Source organism: Cynocephalus volans, chromosome 8 (genome assembly GCF_027409185.1).
Source record: "Cynocephalus volans isolate mCynVol1 chromosome 8, mCynVol1.pri, whole genome shotgun sequence".
NCBI lineage: Eukaryota > Metazoa > Chordata > Mammalia > Dermoptera > Cynocephalidae > Cynocephalus > Cynocephalus volans.
Window position 1 is genome coordinate 56,766,869 of NC_084467.1, and position 21,139 is coordinate 56,788,007.

Sequence of the window (21,139 nt, forward strand, 5' to 3'; positions counted from 1 at the left end):
ACCAGAGGTTTTCTCCAGATACAGTATGGCAGAACCTGTTTGCTAAGATGACCCATCATAGAACTGTAGTCTCTGGTTGAATAGATGTTAATGGCCAATAGCATGTGCATTAGTTTTTCTTTTACCCTGTTACCAATTCACTCAGTTCAACTTAACTTGCTCCTCAAATAAGAAAAGCATGTCGTTAAAGAAAATGGACATCAAGTTTCAAATGAATGAACTTACAGGGAAAGACAGAAAGGAGGAAAGAGATGAAGAGCACTTTATTAGATAATCTAAAATGTTAAGAATTGTGGAAATTGTGAGTTTAGAAAAGGGTTTTAGAGAAAGTACACTATATCCCTGTTCAGTTTTTTTTCTTTTTTCTTTTAAGGTCAGATTTGCAAAGAGAGTGGTATTTAGGAATCAAAGTCCTTCACTTCTTCACTTCTTTGTATCTTCATTTCTTCCCATGCAAAATAGGGATATGTAAGAAGCAATTTTTTTAAGTCAAAAGGACCTTGGAAATTAGTCATTTTACAACTAAAAAAACTGTGCCCACAGCTAATGAAACCGAACCCTAAGAAGTTAATTCATCTTACCCAAGATTACACGTTTGGTTAGTGCCAGAGCTGAGATGGAGACAGGCTGTCCTTACTTCATTTCTCACTAAATTGTGTCCCTGCAGTGTCTCTCTGCCACTACTAGCATTCTGTGATTTCAAGAGGATTTTCAGCCCCTCCGCTTTCCTGATGCCCGGGAATTCTTATTAAGTTATGACTAACAAAGTATAAAATATGAGTCAAAAGTTAGTCCCTAATAAAATCATTGTGACTTTAATGACTCTGGCAGTTGTTTCATTCTGCAAAAACAGGAAGATGCCACACAATAAGGCGCCTGTCTCACAGCTGGGCTCCTGCGTGGATGGCCACCCACAAGGGTAATGATTGGGGCTGTCTTCCTCTCTGTGGCACCTTTTTTTTTCCCCGTCCTTATGATTTTCTCCTATTGACTTCATCCTGAGGTTATCAGTGAGAGGAAAGTGTTTGTTTTATCTAGTCTTCAATAGGCTAAAGAAATTTTTCGTCACTTAGGACTTATTCCTAAGTGATTTCCAGGTCACTCCTAAAAAGCTTAGATGAGTTTTAAAAGTAGCTTTTTCATGTGCTTGATAATAGCTCCAGTATTATTACTCTTCTCAATTGTTTTATTATTGAAAACATAAAATCCCCCAATTTTAGATTTGGGAAGACCATGAAATAACTCTAGTCTACCCCTTCTGTGTAACTAAGAACTCATTACCAGATATTACCTAGCTTGCCTGTGGATCTATGCATAAAGCTCAAAATAGTCCTCTGATGAGAAATTTAGAAATATGAAGCATTTCACCACTTCAGAAGAAACCGGCTCAGAAAAAATAATCTGTATGTAGCATTGAAACTAAAGAAAAATTGAAGCCATCAAGCAAAATGTTCGTATCACAAGTAATTGAATTTCAGCTTTTGCTATATATTCTCTGTGTTTTAAATAACTCCTTACTATTAAAGGAAGTCTATTCAGAAAAATTACAGATGATTTTATAGGAAAGGTATATGCTAGGCAAATAATAAATTATTTTTATAGAAAATTATATTTTCTTCTCTTTTCAAAAAATAACTGCAATTTCTAGCAGTGTTTATGAATCTAGTGTTGGGCATAAGCTTAAGGAAGCACTGAAGGAATTTGTGTTTCTAAGAGTTCATTCACAAACTTTGCTTGTCTGTGTTGAAAAAGGGCTTTGGCCATTTCCTCTGGGGACATTATTTCTAGGTAGGCTCTAACAGGGTTTTCTTGTGAAGGTAGATTCTTAACAGAAAAATAGAATCCGTGTCCATTAGACAATAGATACACATTTATCATTGAAATAGTGTGCTCCTGTTTGCGTGTTTCTCCACTGCATTTGATAAAGTAGATAATGTTCATTCCCTCTCAATTCTGTAACTCCTTGGGACATAGCTATTTTACCTTCTTATCTGGACTAAACATCTAATGTGATAAATAGACAGGGAGACTTCAAAAATCTTAGACTATAAAACTCTGAGGGATGATAAATACTTCTCTTCCTTTGCTAGTGACTTATTCTTACGGACTGAAGCATTTCTAATTTGGGTTGTTTTTCTCAGTAGTGTAGAGGGGGTTTTGTTTTCTGGGAAGTATTGGTTGCTGATAAATAACCTGTCCCAACTATAGAAGGCTGCACAAAATTTATGATAGAATATGAAAAGATAGGGCTGAGAGGTTGACATCCTAAAATCTTGCATCATTCTCATTTTACATATGGGAGGTGAAGTGACTTCACAAGACTATTAGCGTGAGCTGAGAAGGAGAGTCAAGATTCATCTAGTACGTCATGGCTGCCTCTGGCTCACCAGAAACAACTCTCACATGGGAGTCAGATGCTGAGAGCCCAAGTAAGCCGAGCTCCTCCACTGTCTCCTCAGCCTTAACCTTGAATGTGATTCATATCCACTCCATTCCTTGATGTGTCTCATCACACAGGCCAACACTAATCTTACTAATTGGACTCTACATTACTAGAATGTAGAAGATACCCCTATCTGCTCCTTGAAAGCCATGTCTGCCTTCCTTAGTTTGTACAGAGCCCAACAGAAGAGTGCCCTTCATAAGTGCTTTTTGATGAGAGCAATGATTGTCTTAGTCATTGTGGTTGGTCCCTCCCTTACTGAGGAGGAAAACCATCCGTTGTTGCTAAGCAACATTTAAAGGACTGGGTCAGTTTCTGACACCGAATGACCTCCATTTGTGTACTTCATCATGTTGTGTGTTTTATGGTTGCCTTAAGATGGTTTTGTTTTTTCTGGTGTCATTGCCGTGCCCATAGCCAAATGCTCATAGGAGAAATAGTTTAGGCACTGGGAGGAGGGAGGGGGTATTCATCTGTTAATTCTTGAGTACACTGACCGCTTCTGTAAGCCATGCAAGAAAGGTGAGGACTTTGGTTTATTCTCAGCTCTGTAGCTGAGAGACTTCCCTGCTCCCACATTGGGACCAATTGACAATGTATCCCACAGGGTTCTGTAACAATGAGAGTCTACAGAAAGAAAATAAGGAGAAAAATCTTTCCTCTTCTAGCCTTTTATGATTCAATTTCTACCTGCTCCTCTCTTTTGAACTGAGTGGCCAATATGGTTAATAAGAACTGGCTCCACCCTCTCCAGACTGTTAACTCTTGTGGTTAACCAGGGCGCCCTAATATATCTGACTATTTCTACTAGAATGGAAGCTGACTAAAAGCGTGAGAAGAGTTTTTGTTTGTTCATTTGTCTTTTTCACTACTGTGTCTTCACTGCTTTTCCTGGCCATTTTAAGTATTCAATAAATATTTGTTGAATGTATGATAAAATGGCATTATTGTACTAGTACAAACCTGATCGACTCCAAAATATTCCCAAGTATTTCAGAGAGACCAAATGAACCAAAATGACGATGATTGGATGTTACATTTGGCTAAGCCTAGTGCAGAGAAAATTATGGAAGGAATCATGTCTCTAAGCTTCTTACAAAATATTTTTACAATGGTCCAAGTAAATAAAGTTTGCTTCTTTGCCAATATTCAGTTGATCAATCAGAGCACATAAACCTGTCTTTTCCGGTTTCTAAGTCTTCAATGTAAATGCCTGTCTTTTGAGGGCTAAAAATGAGAGGCCATTGTGACTCAGCAGTTATGTGTTAAAAAATAAATATCTTAGGATTTATGCAATTCACCTGGAGTTCAAAATCGCTCAGAGGTTCAATAAGTAAAACACCCTAGCTTTTAATTGATTCAGCGATCCTTGGTTACTAACATATTGTATCATGGGAAAACACATGCACAAGCAGATTACCCAGAAAGACGGTGATTGTGCCTCTTTGAGGACAGTGAATAGTGTAGTGAGCCAGCAAGCAGCAATATTGACTTGCACTGGCTTCACCTCAAAAGGCCAGGTCTCCTGGGCATAGGCAATGGTCCGACTCCAGGCTTGGGTGCTTGAAGTGAAGCTATGTCAGGTGCAGGATGCTCATTTGAAAGGGGAATGCCTCACAAGAAAGAGCCAATTACAAGTTGGGGCTGTTGCCGTTGTGCTTTGCTATTTCTTCAACATGCTGTACGTGTACTCCTGGGAGGGAGAGGTGTAGGCTGGGCCTGGGTAGGGAATTCCAATGCAGTAGGATTCTAGTCTTAGACTTTCTTCCTGCCTGTGCTATAATGCTGACAACAAGAAGAGAGAAAGAGAAAGAGAGAAGCCTATGGGAAAGGAATGACTTTCTCAGCATGCCCTGGGTTGCTAAAATAAAGTAAAACTTAATTTAACTCCTATTTCTAACATGAATTAGAAGAATTAGAAAATGTAACCCCCAAATACCAAACAAGCATAGCCACTCATAACCCCAAATAATTCACCATTCATTCAGCAAATGGTATCTTTTATCTCTTAACATGCTCTAGATCCTAAATCAAGAGGTTAAATGAGTTTAATTCATTTGTCAAATGCAACCGAATGTGAATATTAATGAGCTGATGAAGGGCAGAAAATTGCATGCTGCTTATGAAGTACTTCTCAAATGAAATAAATTAATTTCATTCCATTTATTTCATTGTGAAAGAAAGCTAAATACATCGGCACACTGTTGGTGGGCAAATAACCCTCCAAAAATCTACTTTAAAAAATTTGTCTATATTAAAGCCTAGTCTGAAAACACAGTTCTAATCTTTTTCAGTTTTTTTCTTGACATGTTCAGAAAGTAAATTAATCAAATGCACCATCGCTTTGAAACAATGAGAGTGGCTGAGCTTTGTGCAGCAGCTGCATCTGCAGAGTGCTGGTCTGCAGTGGAAAGAGAGGGTTAAGGAACACCTAGTTGAAATGGGGGAGGGTACCGACTTCAGATTTACTTAAATATTCATGGGGTTTCCTCCATTTTAATCTCCTTTTTGAAAGATGGCTGTGTTTCCCAGTCTGGCATCTCCTCAGGAAAGAAGAATTTCTCCTTCCTTGCAGAGTTCAGCTGAGCAGGACTAATCTAGAGTGGAAACCCCTTCGGCCACCAGGACTATTCATAATTCATAAGTGCTTCAAACCATCCAGCTGAATACATTTGGACAGGCTCTTGCTCCTTCGTGCAATTACTCTCTTCTTTACTCTCTTCTGCCAGGAAATAACAGGGAGCATAGGCTTCTTGCAGGAATGGAGTGCGAAGATGGGCTTTGTTTGGATCAGGAAATGCCATAAATTTTGGAGGCTTTGTCTTTTCTAAGTTTTGATTATTTTACCACTGGATCTGCAGGGCTTTCCTGATCCTTTCGGGATTGCTCTCTCAGAACTGTGAATTCTTTCAGAGGGATTTGTGGATTGTGTCAAGGAGAGATATCCAAAATGCCTGAGGCAAACTATTTGTTATCTGTATCTTGGGGTTACATCAAGGTGGGTTAATTTGATTGTGTTATTTGTCTTTGATAGAATGTGAAACATTTACATCTTTATGTTTTCTGTGGAGTGGGAGACATCTGTATTGATTTGTGTTCCTTTAACTCACTGGGGCTTCTTATTGTGAAATAAGGGCATGTTATACTACATTGTATTTAAATATACTGTGCTGTATTTTAATCCTGTTCTTCTTATTAAACTCCATTTTTAAAGGATTCTTCTTTTTTATTTCATTTTCTCTTAAATTTTTCACACAAATTATATTTTAATTTCTGATAAATATATTTTTTAAAGTAGTCACATTTTCAGGTGAAATTATCTTGACCTCTATTAAAAGTCCTTTTCTTGTGTTTACAACTTCAAAATAAATCAGATGTTAATTCTAAGAAATCCTAAGAAAACCTTTGTTCCTAAGGTGATGTTGGAATAATTTCAAATTAAAGGGGTATTATATTTTGTAGAAACAGTATCATTTATCTAATGGTATCTGCTCATGCAGTCTCGTGGTTCCTAGGCAGTAAAGTTGGAAGCATTTAAAGTGATAATTTGCTCTTTTTTAGGTGGTTAATACAATTTTGTTTTTCATAAACAGTTCAAAAGAATGCTGAACCGGGAGCTGACACACCTCTCAGAGATGAGCCGATCAGGGAACCAGGTGTCGGAATACATTTCAAATACTTTCTTAGGTAAGACATTAACTGCTAAAAACTTGTCCCGTAACTGAGGTTTTGCAGCATTAATTTCTGCAACCCATCAAGGATATCCCAATGTGAATTTATAAAGGGATTAAGTCATAGAAAAATGAATGCATATAAAATAAGAACTAGGCCAGTCTTTGAGGAGGAAAAATGAGCAGGAAGATGATGTTAAAAAAAAGAAAGAAAGAATGAAAATACACATCAAAAATCAAAGACAAAACGTTATCATGGGTTGACTATATGGACCTCAGGTCACCCCTTCTATAGCTGCTCAATTTCATCTCTTCCAGGACCTCTGAAGTAGGGAGAGTGGGCAGGGGGAGGTTCAATCACCAAAACCTTAGAGACAGGTCCATTGGATCCTCTGACATGGTATTTTTTAAATTCTTCCAATAACTGGACTTTGAGCAAAAGGCTTCCCATAAGGTGCTTTGTAAGGGATATGGTTCAGGAAAAATTCTATAGTGATTGGGTCGATGAGAATAAGCTTTGAAAATAATTTGATTATTGCTTTGATAAGTTATTTCTTAAAGATAAGTGTGGGGGGGATTTTCATATCTCTGAAAGATTTTGTCTTCTGCATGCAGCACCATTATCTTCTCAATCTTATCCTTTATCTATTATTCTCTGTTGTTACATTGCTGATGTTTAACACATGACACTGACCGAGAAGGTTTGCATGAATGATTTTCAACTACTGTCCTGCATCCTGTTTGATTATTAGGGATTTCTGATCTCAGGCTTAAGGGCAATTCTATTGTAGATTGAACACATTTGGACTATTTCGATTTAATAAGACCTACAGAATCTACAAATCTTTAAAGTAAATGAGTAGCATGTAGATTCTGATTCTGTCAATTTACAATTACTGCTGAATTATACTTGTTTATAAAACTTCATTTTCCAGGGAAATGACCCATTCTTACAGCTGAACATCACACCTTCTCCTCTTTTTGGCATAGCCACATATCATTAAATCAATCTGTATTTGTCTTGATGCCTAGGGAAATACATACTACTTCTGGTTTTATTTTTTAAAATCAATCTTATTTATCTACACCAGAGCAGTTGCTGCTATCAGCAGATCAATGAGCTTTCTCTCTGAGCAGCCTAGTACGAAGCTCACTGCTTTACTCTGCAGCCGATGGTCACCCAGCACAATTAACAAGTGCCATTCTAACCGTTTCTAGAATGTGGGTGTCTGTGGCACCCAGTTTTCTCCAGCTGCAATTGCAACAACCTTTGTCAGAGAACAAAGGAAAAGACTTTTTCATACATCCTAGCTCCCAGAGGTGGCTCGAATCTAACTGAACAGCAAACACATTCTTCTCCCTTCCTCCCCACTTCTCCCGTTGAAGACAGGGATCTGTCACTGACCATCTTATATATATCCTGTTCAGTGTAACACCCGATTATTTTTCATAAGTTGGGCATTGTTTTATGGACGTTTTTATAGGTTAATGGCTCTGGGAGAGAAGAATAAAATCAATAAGTGCAAGAAGAACGCATTTTTGTTTTCGTAAACATTGTGTTTTAAAATGCCAGGGCTTGTCTATCTTCTCAAAAGAGATTCTTAACTACTAGAATTGAGGCTACGTGAAGTCTCTGAGGCTGGACCTAAGCAGTTCTCTTCATTTAGTCACTTTCAATATCTGCTTACCAAGGACAACAAGAATATTTTAGTATACTAATTATCATCTAGTTGTTCAGGAAAGGAAGATGATTAGATAATAGAGATGAGCTCTCAGTCTGAACACTTTGTATATCAAGAGCAGGCAAATGTCAACACTTTCTTGAATATTCTATTTGCTACTTAGGCACATCTCTTGAGAAAAATCAATCATTTGGCTTCTCTGTATTCAAAAAATTAAATTATCAAGAACAAATTGTTGAGGAAGGTTATTAGAATCTCAATCCTTACAGACTCAGTGTTAGGAGTGTGGTGTGTGTGAGTGTGTATATGTGTTTGAGTGTGTGTGGTAAGCCCCATCAAACAAACTAGACAGGCAGAAAAGAATTTTAAATGTTCACGGGAAAATATAGGGAGAGAAAAAAAACTATCATATAAACAAAAGATGCATCAGTTGCCTCACCTGTAAAATGGGAGCACTGGAATAGATGACATCCCAAATCCCTTCCAACTCCAACATTCTGTGATTTGATGTGGACTGAGTTTATCAGTTTTGCTAAAACATTCCTGGCAACCTGGATTCTCTATGATGAACCCTGGGCTTGCAATTTGACAATCTTAAAAGACAAACAAACAAAGCTTTTTTCCAGATTGCAAATGCAGGACACGGGATGCTCAGTCTGACCTTGTGAGCATGGTTGAGTGTTCCTGGAAGACCATGAAGCCTTCTTCAGAAACTGTCAGATCTGCAAGGAATCTCAATAGCCCCAGAATTCTATTCCTTTATTTTACGAGAGAGAAAACTGGGGTCCAGAGGGATGAAGTAACTTGACCAAGGTTACTTGGCAAATATATCCTTGAGCCAGGACTAGGACCTAGATCTCTTGGCTTCTAGATCTAAATATGATGTCACTCCTTCAGCTGGGAGAGAAGGCTGTTAGGGACTCAGACATATAGAAGAAAATCACATTTAAGGGCATTTAAGTAATATATAGACTTGTATTATTTGGGAAATAATCTTTAGAAATCAGGATTGTTGGACCTAAAAATAAAATATGTTTATTACCAGTTTCCAGTAATATAAAAGGCTCTTATAAGAACATGGCAACCATCTCTGTGAGCACAAAATGAAAAGTTACATTTAAAGAAAAATATGTTAGTAAGAGTCATTGAATGTTAAAAAGTGTCACCCAGGAAGGAGAGAAATTCCTTAATCCAGGGATCTGTGAAACTTGTGTTGTTCCCATCTAGAAAGATGGTGTCCAGGTAGACGGCAGAAAGGCGGGCAATAGACCATTTACCAATTTACCACTTAGAGGTGCTATTATATAATAATGGGTCCAGGTTGCCAGTACAAGAGGAAACAGAAGTATCTAACTTCAGGGGAAATAAAACAGGACCTAGGTGTAGGGCGCATAAATAAAGCAACATTTTTAGATATTCTTTTATAATTTAGTTAATGTTTTTACAGACAGGGAGAAATCATACTTTTAAATCCCCTACTTAGCAAATGCTAGAGCTTAGGATTTTCAAGATGTGAGAAAAGAGTTTAGGAATTTTGCATGATTAAATGCTGTGATCTATCCAGCAAGAAAAGCACCTCAAATTATGAGTTTAGATGAGACCATTTTTAAAATTTGTTTTCTGTTAGTTTTCTACTGGCCAACTGTTGCCCCATTGTATTCCGGCCATTTTATAAATGTAAATTCACTAATTGTTTATTGTGATTGTTTGAGTCTGTATTTCAGGGTATTTCCACACTATGCTGGCTAAGCATTTAACAGAGGAAATTAAGAATAGGGAAACCTATCAGTTGTTCCAGTGCTTTCATAGGGAAACACCCATTAATGTCAAATTGGCACACTCTGTGTGTGAATAATGGTCTTCTTTATTGCAATGTTCCAGACACAGTGGTGGTTCAGCTCAATTACTGTTGCAGGGAATCTTTAATTAAACAAAAGGAAAAAGCTGCTAGTCCCACTAGAGATGGTTATATCTGCAGTGGCACAGGAGAATCTAACAGTCTCTTTGAACCAGATGGGAAGAATAGTGGTTGGGAAAGGCAGGGACTATTGTGGTCTTTCATTTTAGCAAAAGGTAGTAATTATTAGGAGTGAAGTGACAGGGAGAAAAGTAATTTCAAAAATAATATAATATGTAGTTTTTATGCCAGAAATTGTGTGGCAGGAAAGAGATTTTTAACAGGAACCTCAAGGCCTAGGTTCTATGCTATTAAATCACTGTCTGGAACAAAGTAATTGCAAAATAAATATCTGTTAAATAAATTGCCCTTTGAGCTTGGGCGAGTTGCTGACTTCATGTGAAAAATGAGAGTGTGGGATCATTACTGATTCTCAGACCTGGCTCTAATCATTCAAGTCACTTGGGAACCTTTGAAAAAATACAGATTCAGTAGGACTGGGTGGGGCTCATCAATTGTGTTTTTTGAAAGTTTCCTGGGTGCTTCTGATACTCGACTAGGTTGGAAACCCCTGAACTAATTGAGATGACCACTAAAATTCCTCCCTAAGCAAAAGTCATAGGATTATGAGGATAGGAGATTGTGGGCACCTAGAGATAATAGTTGGGTGCTAGGGACTGAGAATACCCTGGCTCCAGCCCTCCAGCCTGGTGGCAAGGTGTACATGAAGCTGGTACTGTCTTGCTGTGCTTGCTTTGCTTTGATGAAGTGTCCATGGGGGTCTGTGAGCAGGCAGAAGTCTCTGGGGAGAACATGTGACTATGTCATCATCTGCAAGAGTCTGGAAGCAAATAGTCTAGATAGATCCCAGTGTGCCATCTGGAAGCATGTCATTTTCAAATGGAGAAGTTGTCTTTGTACTAATTTTCACTGTAGCAAGCAGAGATAAATGTAGACACTTTTGAAAGCTGTGTTAACTCTTTCAGCCACAGGGTGTAAGTAGTGATTAAGAAATTTAATAAATTATTGCCTCTGTGTACTCATTGCCATCCTTGTAGCCTGAAAGAGTTAATGCATTTTTCAGAAGTATTTAGGATACATTCCCCTGGTGAAATAGAAGTGAAATAGAATATTAGATTGCTGAAATTTTTAACAGCATGATATAAAGGGAAGAGCTTCCACAAGCAGGTAGACGTCTTTTTTCACTAATCCAGCTCTGCTATTACCTTGTTGCAACAGAAGTTTTAAAAATATTAAATAAAATGATCTTAAATATTTAATAAGCATAAATATGTTAATAAGTGTAATGTCTATTACAAATGAGAGGCCTTGTTATTATTTGTTGTAAAATTAAAAGACACAAAGCATGAAATAAAACTGAAATTATAGTCTTCCTCTAAACCTCAAATGGTAATAACCAAAACTTTAGTAATTATTTGAAGATTATGAATACTTATTTTTCTAACATATAAGAGTACGTCGAAGCGTTCATGGAAAGATTTGTATTACCTTTTAATTCTATTTTTCTGTGGACTTTTTGAAGTACCCCTGTATATACTGTTCATTTAAACTGAACCCAGCTAAAGTCATATCGATTTTTTAAATTAAAAAAACAAATGAAAATATAATAAAATGAGCAGAACATGAAACCTGTTTTTATTAACCTGAGTTTGGCTAATGATCATTGCTATTATATAAATACATGTTACTCACTTTACAATCTACATATAAATATTGATGCTCCACCTTGAAAATATATGTGTAATTCTCCTAAATTACATTGAAAATAGAAGGTTTGGGCTTGTGTTTCGTCTCTGCCGCTTGGACAAGTTGCTTAGCTTTTCTGGCCATCAGTTTGCTTAGCAATAACATGGAGTAACAAATTATCATATTTTCCTCACCCACTTTACACAATTATCCTGGAGATCCCAGTGAGATAGTGTTATGAGAGTCTTTTATAAGATTCCATTACAGGTAGTTAGAGTTGTTTTGAATATTGCAGTGAATTCTCACTGGTGAAACATATGCTAAAAACACATTCTTTTGTGTGCTATAGACAAGCAGAACGATGTGGAGATTCCATCTCCCACCCAGAAAGACAGGGAGAAAAAGAAAAAGCAGCAGCTCATGACACAAATAAGTGGAGTGAAAAAACTGATGCATAGTTCAAGCTTGAACAATACAAGCATCTCACGCTTTGGAGTCAACACAGAAAATGAAGATCACCTGGCCAAGGTGTGTATGGGCTGGGTTTGTGTCATTGCGGCAGACATACACCCATAGCATACCATTTAGAAAATAGGAAGGATCACTTTTGCTGTGTTAAATTTTTTGATCAAGAAGCTGATGTGGCTTCTTTGTCCTTTGCTGGGGCACCTGATTGAAGGTCCATCTTCCATGCCAAGGGATCATTTTTTGTCCTGAGTTGGGTTAGTAAGTGAACAGTTCCTCATGAATGGAGAATCCTGAAGGGACACTGGGAATATCCAAGCTGACATTGAAAGCACTGACTCTTAAGCCCAAACTTCATGAATGGAAGAAACCGTAGAAGGAATTCATACATTCTCTACAAGGCCATGCAGAGTGGTTGCTGGGGTCCTCTCAGCCTCGTGAGAACATGAAATTAGCTAACTGTGTGCGAATGAGCACTCAGTGAGACCTTCTGAACCTGTCACTAGAATGAGGTTCACTAAACATTGGGCCAAGCCTCTGGGGACAGCCTGAATCTCTTACTGTGGGCAGTAATTAAGAATGGAATAAATTGCTCCTTAAATCATATAATCCTTGAATTTCAATTCCACAACACAGTGCTGAATGATGTTTCGTCCATGAGCCCTATAATTTGTGAATGGCATTCTTCATGACCTTTTCATTAAATTGGGGTTGACTTATGCACATTCTGACAACTGAGTCTCCCTGACCTGGCTCTCCGTGATGACAACCATAGGGCAGAGGAGTTTCCCGAGACTGTTTTTTAGCTGTTACTCATGGGCCAGAGAGCAGCGAAGGGAGACACAGGGAAATGGGGCTAGAGTGATCTCTACTCATTTGTGGCTACCTTTGAAAGCAACATTGGTTGAGGTCTGATGCATGGCAAATAAAGGTCAGTAACTAAATTTATAAATAGATGCATATTCTTCCTTTTCTGAAAAAAAAGATGTGCAGAAATTTGTAGCTATTGTGAATAGGACACTCAACCACTTAGGCCTTCCGTTTTCAGCTTTTCATGCACCTAGAGCACTCTAATAGACATTCTAAAGATGTATGCAGGCATTGTTCAAAATATCAATAAACCAAATGAGGAGTGCTAACAAAACTGTCCTCATTCCTAAATTCCTCTAATTTTGATTACAGGAACTGGAAGACCTGAACAAATGGGGCCTTAACATCTTCAATGTGGCTGGATATTCACACAATAGGCCCCTAACATGCATCATGTATGCTATATTCCAGGTTAGTAAACAGGAGCAAATGTTGGTTATCCAATGGGATGGCTCCTTATGATTTTTTTTTCAATCTCAGTTTACTTTTCTCATTTAACCTTCCTCCACTTTTCGACACCCACATATTGATGTTCTGATCCATTTTACTACATAGGAAAGAGACCTCCTAAAGACCTTCAAAATCTCATCTGACACATTTGTAACCTACATGATGACTTTAGAAGACCATTACCACTCGGACGTGGCCTATCATAACAGCCTGCATGCTGCTGACGTAGCCCAGTCAACCCATGTTCTTCTCTCGACGCCAGCACTAGATGTGAGTAGATATGATGTTTTGCATACCTTCCCGTCCTCTTTTAAAATTACCATTCATTTTGTGGTATATTTACCAAAATAATGTAATTGGATGACCCCGCATATTTGAACTGATTTTTTATTATGTATAGTATCCATCAATTGGATTGTTTATAAAAATGTATGACATTTCTACTTTTGCTTTCTAATATCAGAGTAACCTTTCTTTTACATCTCTCACAGTTGAAAACTATTTAATTATCAAGCAATTAACAGGCTCTTCAGGACAGGGACCATGACTTATTCTTCATTCTATTCCTAGTAAGGGATACAATATATATCAAAATGTCTTATTCAGTGTCTGGTATATAGTATATCTTCAATATGCATGTTCTGATCTGAACTGACCAACATCATCTCAGGTACTGTGCAGGATATCACAGGAATATAAAGTAAAATGTTCTGTATAGTTCCTATCAGGAACAATCATATTTAGGCTTATTCTTCTAAGTATTTATAAAACTCATTCTATGGGTTGAAGAAAAAGTAACTGAAAATCTGGAACAGAGAAATTAATAATGCTGAGGCAAGGAGGAATGGTGTTCCATCTTGCCAGACAAGACCTGAGGAGGTATCTGTGCCTCCTTTCCTCATAGATGCATTTGTATATACCAGTGTAATCTGCAATGGGCCCAGCAGGCCATGCTCTGACTTGACAGATTCAAATGGTAGTCAGGTCCTTCCAAAATGTGCTGGCCCACTACAGAAAGGGACTGACCAAGCCCTATCCAGCTCCACCTTTGCAGACTCAATTTGGGAAGTGAAGAAAGATTAAACTGACCACAACTCTATTGCTTGGGTTTCATTCTCATATATTCTATGAAAAGAAATACAAGAAGACCTGGGAAAGTGAGATGGAGCTAAGGGTGTTTGATCTCCGTGACGGAAAGAAACAGTGTTATTTTTATACTCTGTATAAGTATCATAGAGTGAGTCAACCCTATTTATCAACTATACACTGTTATTGATAGGATACCTACTGTGTAGAGAGAAATTGGCCGTGAGTGCCACAAACTTTTAGGGAAGGGAGAGTTCTGCGTGTCCTTGAGTAAAGGAATTTGTCTTTATGGGAGAGGAAGAAACTGAGCTGGCATTTGAAGGACCAGATGATTTAAGTAATCACAAAAGATGAGGAAAGACATTTTGGCTCTAGAATCAGCAGCAATTTATATCAAAATTAATTTATAATAAAAGTATATTTTAAATCATACTAGACTTGAAGCATTGTGCATGGGTGGGGACAGAGAAGCCTTCATGACGTGGCATGAAGGAGTTGAGCAGTGGGGTGTTAGGTTTCACTTCTTAGGAATATACTCAAAGCTTGCCCATAGTAAACATTTAGTGGACATGCATTGAATAAATTAATTAATGAATATATGTGACTACACTATAAATTTAGCTTTGGAAAATAATTTATTGCTTATCTTACGAATCTGGAATTTGGCCTTTTTCCCCCAAGTTACTAAACCCTGACGGCATATGAAGGTCATTACGAGGGGCCTTCAAAAAGTTCATGGAAAGATTGGTATTCTCCTTTAATTCTATTTTTCCACAAGGTTTTTAAAGTATCCTTGTATATCCCAGAGCAGAGCCCGTCTGACTCGTTTCTTTGACTTGTGTGTGCTTGTGTTGCTTAAGCACCATGCTGCTGTCCCAGTGATCCAAGGAACAGACATCAGGTGTTTACACACCCCATGAGCATTGTGTTAAAGCCTTCCAAACCTCAGCCTGCAGGCCTGGGTATGGGAATCAGCTCTGGCCATCATTCCTTTCACATCAGAGACCTTATGATCATGAGTAGAATCTACATCGAATTAAATTAGCATATTGAGATATTATACAAACCAATGATCCCTCTCCCAACAAGAATGAAATGGGATACTTTAAAATGAAACTTGAACGAGCAGGACAGGCAAATTGGATATGGAGTTCAATGTGCTCATTTTGCTTCCCAGGCCGTCTTCACAGATTTGGAGATCCTGGCTGCCATTTTTGCAGCTGCCATCCATGACGTTGATCATCCTGGAGTCTCCAATCAGTTTCTCATCAACACAAGTGAGTTCACCACTAGAACACTCATCCAGATAACTGTATGACTCACTGCTTCATTTTTTTCCTCCTAATGTTTTCATTATGGATAATCACAAGGGTAATGATGAGGTAATCCTTCCATTCCTCTCAAACTGGTCAGGCCTTTCCTGGATACTGTGTCCAGTCTGGCAACACAATGTTTGAGTTACATGGAGAACTTGGAGAGGGTCAGGGGAGAGCCATAAAAAGTACTCAAAGTTTGGAAAATACAATATGTAAGGAAAGAATAACCGAGGTGGAATTATCCAGTAAGGACAGAGAGAGGCTTGGGCATCGTGTGATAACGACTTTCGGTTTTATGCAGAGCTCTCACACAGAGCGTGGTAACCCACTAGTGTCCCTCTCTACCGGGGAAGCAGGCACAAATGTTGCATCTGAGCACGGCAACCTCCAAGCAGAAAAAAGATTCCCCAAAAGACCACTGGAATGGATTGCCACAAGTCAGAAGGAAGGGTCATTAAAAGTTGCACACATTCTCTTCCAACTGCATAGGTTTGATTGTGGATTGGTCTGTAACGGGGAGAGTGACCTCAGTGACCTTCAGGGGGGGTCCAGCCTTAGGATCCTGAGCCTTACTCAAAGCTTCTGTCATGCTCTAAATATTTGGTTTTCATGCTAATAAACATTCATTCATTCTTTCAGTTGATGTTGAAAATCTATCTATCTATATCTATTTATCTATCTATCTGTAAGTGCTGAAAATCTAAGTACTTTTCCTTCTGAAAATATTGGTTATCCCATTGTGGTCGTGATTAGCATCAAGTGCTGAATGGTTTTACAGAAATGTTGTTTGATCTATTTACTGTAAAAAAGTGCTTGTCATCAGTCCTTGTCCCTCATCATCAGAATATCTCTGTGATCTAGGTAGGAGGTACACTGTTTCTTTTACCTCATTCTTCTATTGAAAGAACATAAATTTTCAGTGCTACTTATCTGCCTGGATTATATTAGCTGGCCTGGTATGGTGCCATCAATTAATCCATCTATAGGCAAGTGAGCTTCACACAGAAAAAATGGTCTTTCTGCCACAGCCACCTATAGCACTACAGCATATAAAACTTGCTTGCAGATTCATGACCATAGTGTGAACAGAACGAGTGCTTCAAGAACTTCATAGAGCCCACTACCCTTTCTGAGGCTGTAATTCACAGCACACCATTAAAATAATGATGCATAAGTAACAGCACCTGCAATTAGTAACATATCACCATCACTTGGCTGTTATTCTTCATTAAAGGAAGATGTGGTTTCATAAGTTTTATGATCATATTCCCAAATGCAGATCTCTGTCTAACAGAAGATGTCTATGAGTCTGTAGCATAAAAGGCAAGCTGGGAGCTGTAGTTTAGAGATCCAGATAGTGCAGTTTGTGGTGTAGAGAACCAGAAGACAGAAAATTTGACATCAGGATTGTTTCAAAAAATTGCTAATGTTTAGTTATCATATTTATTGAAAGCTCCCCAAAGCTTCATTATTAGGGTAAAACAAAATTTTACACCTTTCATTATCTTCTTTGAAAATCTGAAGCTTATAATTGCTAGAGATTGGACAACATATAAAAAAGATTGAAAATTTTAATACATTTGATAAATGTTAGTGGCATTTTCATTTGATTGTTTTCCAAAGAACAAAATGTGTGAAGACATAAAGGAAATTACAAACTGAGATAAAAATAGGATTTAGCTGCTCAGAAATTCCCTTACCTAATGTAAACTTCTTTGTTGAGATATGGAAGGAGAAAAAGGATTTTAAGCTACAAGGAAGTTTAAAGAGAAAACTTATGAACCGATATTTACTAGAAGCATTTTTTTCTTAGAAGCTGTTTGTAGAGAGACGAAGAGGAAATGACATGTGGATGGTGTTTCTTGAAATAATTTAGAGAGAACTAGATCTGATTTCATTGAGATAATGCCAGCATTTGAATCATATCCGCTTTTGTTAAGTCATTGTGTTTTCTTGTTTGTTAGATTCAGAACTTGCTTTGATGTATAATGATGAATCTGTGTTGGAAAACCATCACCTTGCTGTGGGTTTCAAACTACTGCAAGAAGAACACTGTGACATCTTCCAGAATCTCACCAAGAAGCAGCGTCAGACACTCAGGAAAATGGTTATTGACATGGTGAGACCTCAGCCTTTCTACGTGCCTCACTTACTTTTGCCATTCTGTCTGATAGACTGAATTTATTAAGAGTTTTAATTTTCTTTTTACCTAAGGTGTTAGCAACTGATATGTCCAAACATATGAGCCTGCTTGCAGACCTGAAGACAATGGTAGAAACAAAGAAAGTTACAAGTTCAGGCGTTCTTCTCCTGGACAACTATACTGATCGTATACAGGTATTTGAAAAAAGCCTTTGATTTAACACAAAGCCAAACCAAACTAAACCAAACAACAATTAGAAAAAGAAAACAAACATAAATTCAGTTAGTTTCATGTCCTAGGCTCCTATGACAGCTTTGGGCTTATTTTAGGAACAAGCTAAGGAAAATGGACATTCAAGTTAGTTCTCTAATTTATGAGGAAAAGCTTAACCCTATTTATTGAATTGCTTAGTTCTAAAAATAAATTGCAAAATCTGTTTGTAGTAGGACACCCATGACTGTTGCTCCCAAAAGCTCATGTTTGAATATAAATCTCATAGACTTGAAGTTTGTTAGGTCTGTTTTGGTTATACAAATTGCCATCATCTGGTCTCGTCTTTCCATGAGTGGAAAATATGAAGACATCAACTTTGAGTAATTCCTTGCATTCTTTCCAAACTGAGGAAAGGAAACGATAGCAGAATCTGACCTCTAATGTCCCTTTCAGTTTTTAAATTCAGTGAATGTCAGTCTAAGAAGACACACATTTTCCCCTTTGAGACTCTTTAATGGTAAATAACCAACCCTGGCCAGCACCACTGGAATATTGCTTTTTTTGGTGCACCCACCATAATTATAATGCACCTAAAATGTTCTCGGGTTTGGTACCAAGTGTACTAGTATAAGAGGGATGAGATGTTCTGGCAATATTTACACCTAATTTTATGGAACTTCAAAAACTTGATGATTTCAGGTCCTTCGCAACATGGTACACTGTGCAGACCTGAGCAACCCCACCAAGTCTTTGGAATTGTATCGGCAGTGGACAGACCGCATCATGGAGGAATTTTTCCAGCAGGGAGACAAAGAGCGGGAGAGGGGAATGGAGATTAGCCCAATGTGTGATAAACACACAGCTTCGGTGGAAAAATCCCAGGTATCTAATAGGAGATTTTCAAAGTTTTTGTGGGCTCTACTGATTGTAGAACCAGAGGGTTCTACCTAGTTCCTTTCTATTAACAGCATACATGCATGTGCAATGATAAGGAAGCAACTACACATGTAGTTCCATTATCTTCATGACTCATTTGCCTTTTCCGTTACTCTTGATTTCACAGGGAGGGGATAAAGCAGCCATCGGAAACCCATCAAAGTTTGGACTGTGTATCCCCAAACCATTTAGATAGTTGTCTGTGACCTTAGCAAATTCAGCTAATTGAACCTGAATGCTGCTGTGACCAACATCCCATCCCTCCAGATTTTTCCTAGCTCTGCCTTCACACAGGAGCTCTACTCCTCATCCTTGTTTCCAGTACCCTGTTCTTGTTATCTCTCCATAATCAAGCACCCTGCTGCCACCACCAGAGGTTATCTATTTTTACCTCACAGTCAAAGCCCTGTCCAGTGTCCCCGTCCAAGGTTGCCTCCACGCCTTTGGGAACAAGCTGACATTTTCTGGTTGTGTCCAAAGCTACACATTCTCTGTGTGCTGAGGACAGGGGACAGTACTCTGGAGGCACGGGGGTTTCAGGGCCCACTGAAATGTCACTTCTTTCAGGACAAAAAAATAGGCTGAGCCACGTGGTCGTGGATGACAATGTGTTTCATAGGCTGTCCAGCGTCTTCATCACAAAAACATTTGGAGTGTCTTTTATTAGTATCTATCCTCTTTCCTCACTACCTGCAACCTCCAAATTTGCATATATTTGTGATGTCAATGTACAGTTCCATTGCAGTTATTATTTTTTTCTTCTTAGAGAAACCCAACTAAGTGCGTTTAAAATCGGTGAAAGTGCTCTAAAGTCTAATATGTTATAAAAATGCAAGATGGCATCAAATTAATCAGGTCCGATTCAAATGCCCTAAAGCTTTAACTGTAATAAGATATAAATAAAGAGAAATAACACCCTTTTATTAACAACAGTGATGTTTTATATTTATATGATGTTCTGTGTGGTTTCCCACACCTTTTTTCCATACATTGTCTTTTTTGAACCCCCATACAGCCTTGTGAGATAGATAAAGCAGGTATTTCCCCAGCATGTCAGGTGAAGAAGCTGTCTTTTTGGTCCAGTCCACCAGTCCCATAGTGGCCCAGCTGTCTTCCACCCAAAGCTCTTTATTGTCCATTGCTGTGCACAGGTCTTCCTGTTGCCAAGGCGTTGTTCAACCATGGTGTTTCCTACAGATGGACTCTTTTGGACATTGTCTGATTGGTCTGGCAATAAAGCTCTTGACTAGGTGCTGTTAAGATTTGTAGAGCTCTTTCATCTCATGACGGAGGAAATAAGCAACTAGTGGCTACCTTTCGAGAAAAGTCCTAAGCATTTCTTAGCAGAAGAAAAACAAATGATCGCAACTGTGTTGAGTGTATGCAATTTCCTCCATTGCCTTTAGCTTGTAATTTTGGTCCCTTGAAAACACCTTGAAAATAGTCTCTAAAGTCTTTTAAGCACACATATAAAAGTAAAAAGGAGGGAAAAAGAGTGGTGGAAGCCAGAGAAATATTTGAATCATCCTCAAAGCCAAGTTCTTACAACCAGTGCAGATCAGAGATGCCCTGACTTTGGTGTGAATCTTGTTTGCTAAGGCTAGAAAAGCACCAGAGAGAATTTTATATATATATAAAAGACAGAGTCACATATGTCCAAGGTTCTTATATATAGTACAGCTTGGATGTGTTAAATGACTGGCAAAATATGTTAGTAAAACAAAAATGTTAATAAAGGAAAGTTTCCAGTAGTGTGGAAAGATAGCTATATAGTGTTCCATGGGTGCCCTTGTCCATCTCCCCCTGAATCCCAACCCAGCATCTCTCCAGCTCTCCAGCCATGACAGGGGAATTCCATTCCCTCATTCAACTAGAGCCTATTCTCTCTCTACCTGCTCCCACCCCCAGTGTTTCCTGTTTGTCCGACAATGCAGAGGTCAGCATAAGGCCACATAGCTAGCTCATGCAGGATGCATAGCCCCTGTGTAAACCATAACAGAGCCATAAGCTGCTTATTTATTCACGGGAACACCAGCAAAAGGAACTGCTTAATTGTTTTTATTTTCCCTTCTTTCTCCTGATGGAAATGACGGTGTGCCCTATGGATCCAAAACAATTGCAGACATGTCCGCACGGAGGATATTTGTTTGTTTAGGGGCTTGAAGTATTTTCAAGTGTTTTATCGAACTCCTCTAGAAGCCAAAAGCATCCCACTGAACTTGAGGAATTCCAGAGTAGTCAGGGGCAAGATCCCCATCAT

At 38.3% G+C, this 21,139-nt stretch overlaps 1 protein-coding gene across 4 annotated transcripts in view; it reads left to right on the top strand.

Moving 5' to 3' along the window:
* PDE4B (phosphodiesterase 4B) overlaps positions 1 to 21,139 on the top strand; it is a 432,241-nt gene that overhangs the window by 408,590 nt on the left and 2,512 nt on the right. For all 4 annotated transcript variants that reach the window (XM_063107070.1, XM_063107071.1, XM_063107072.1 and 1 more), the window contains 8 exons: positions 6,037 to 6,130; positions 11,750 to 11,928; positions 13,048 to 13,146; positions 13,291 to 13,455; positions 15,449 to 15,548; positions 17,552 to 17,706; positions 17,802 to 17,924; positions 18,643 to 18,825. In XM_063107070.1, the coding sequence (XP_062963140.1) occupies positions 6,037 to 6,130; positions 11,750 to 11,928; positions 13,048 to 13,146; positions 13,291 to 13,455; positions 15,449 to 15,548; positions 17,552 to 17,706; positions 17,802 to 17,924; positions 18,643 to 18,825 (1,098 nt within the window). The remainder of the gene's footprint in view (positions 1 to 6,036; positions 6,131 to 11,749; positions 11,929 to 13,047; positions 13,147 to 13,290; positions 13,456 to 15,448; positions 15,549 to 17,551; positions 17,707 to 17,801; positions 17,925 to 18,642; positions 18,826 to 21,139) is intronic.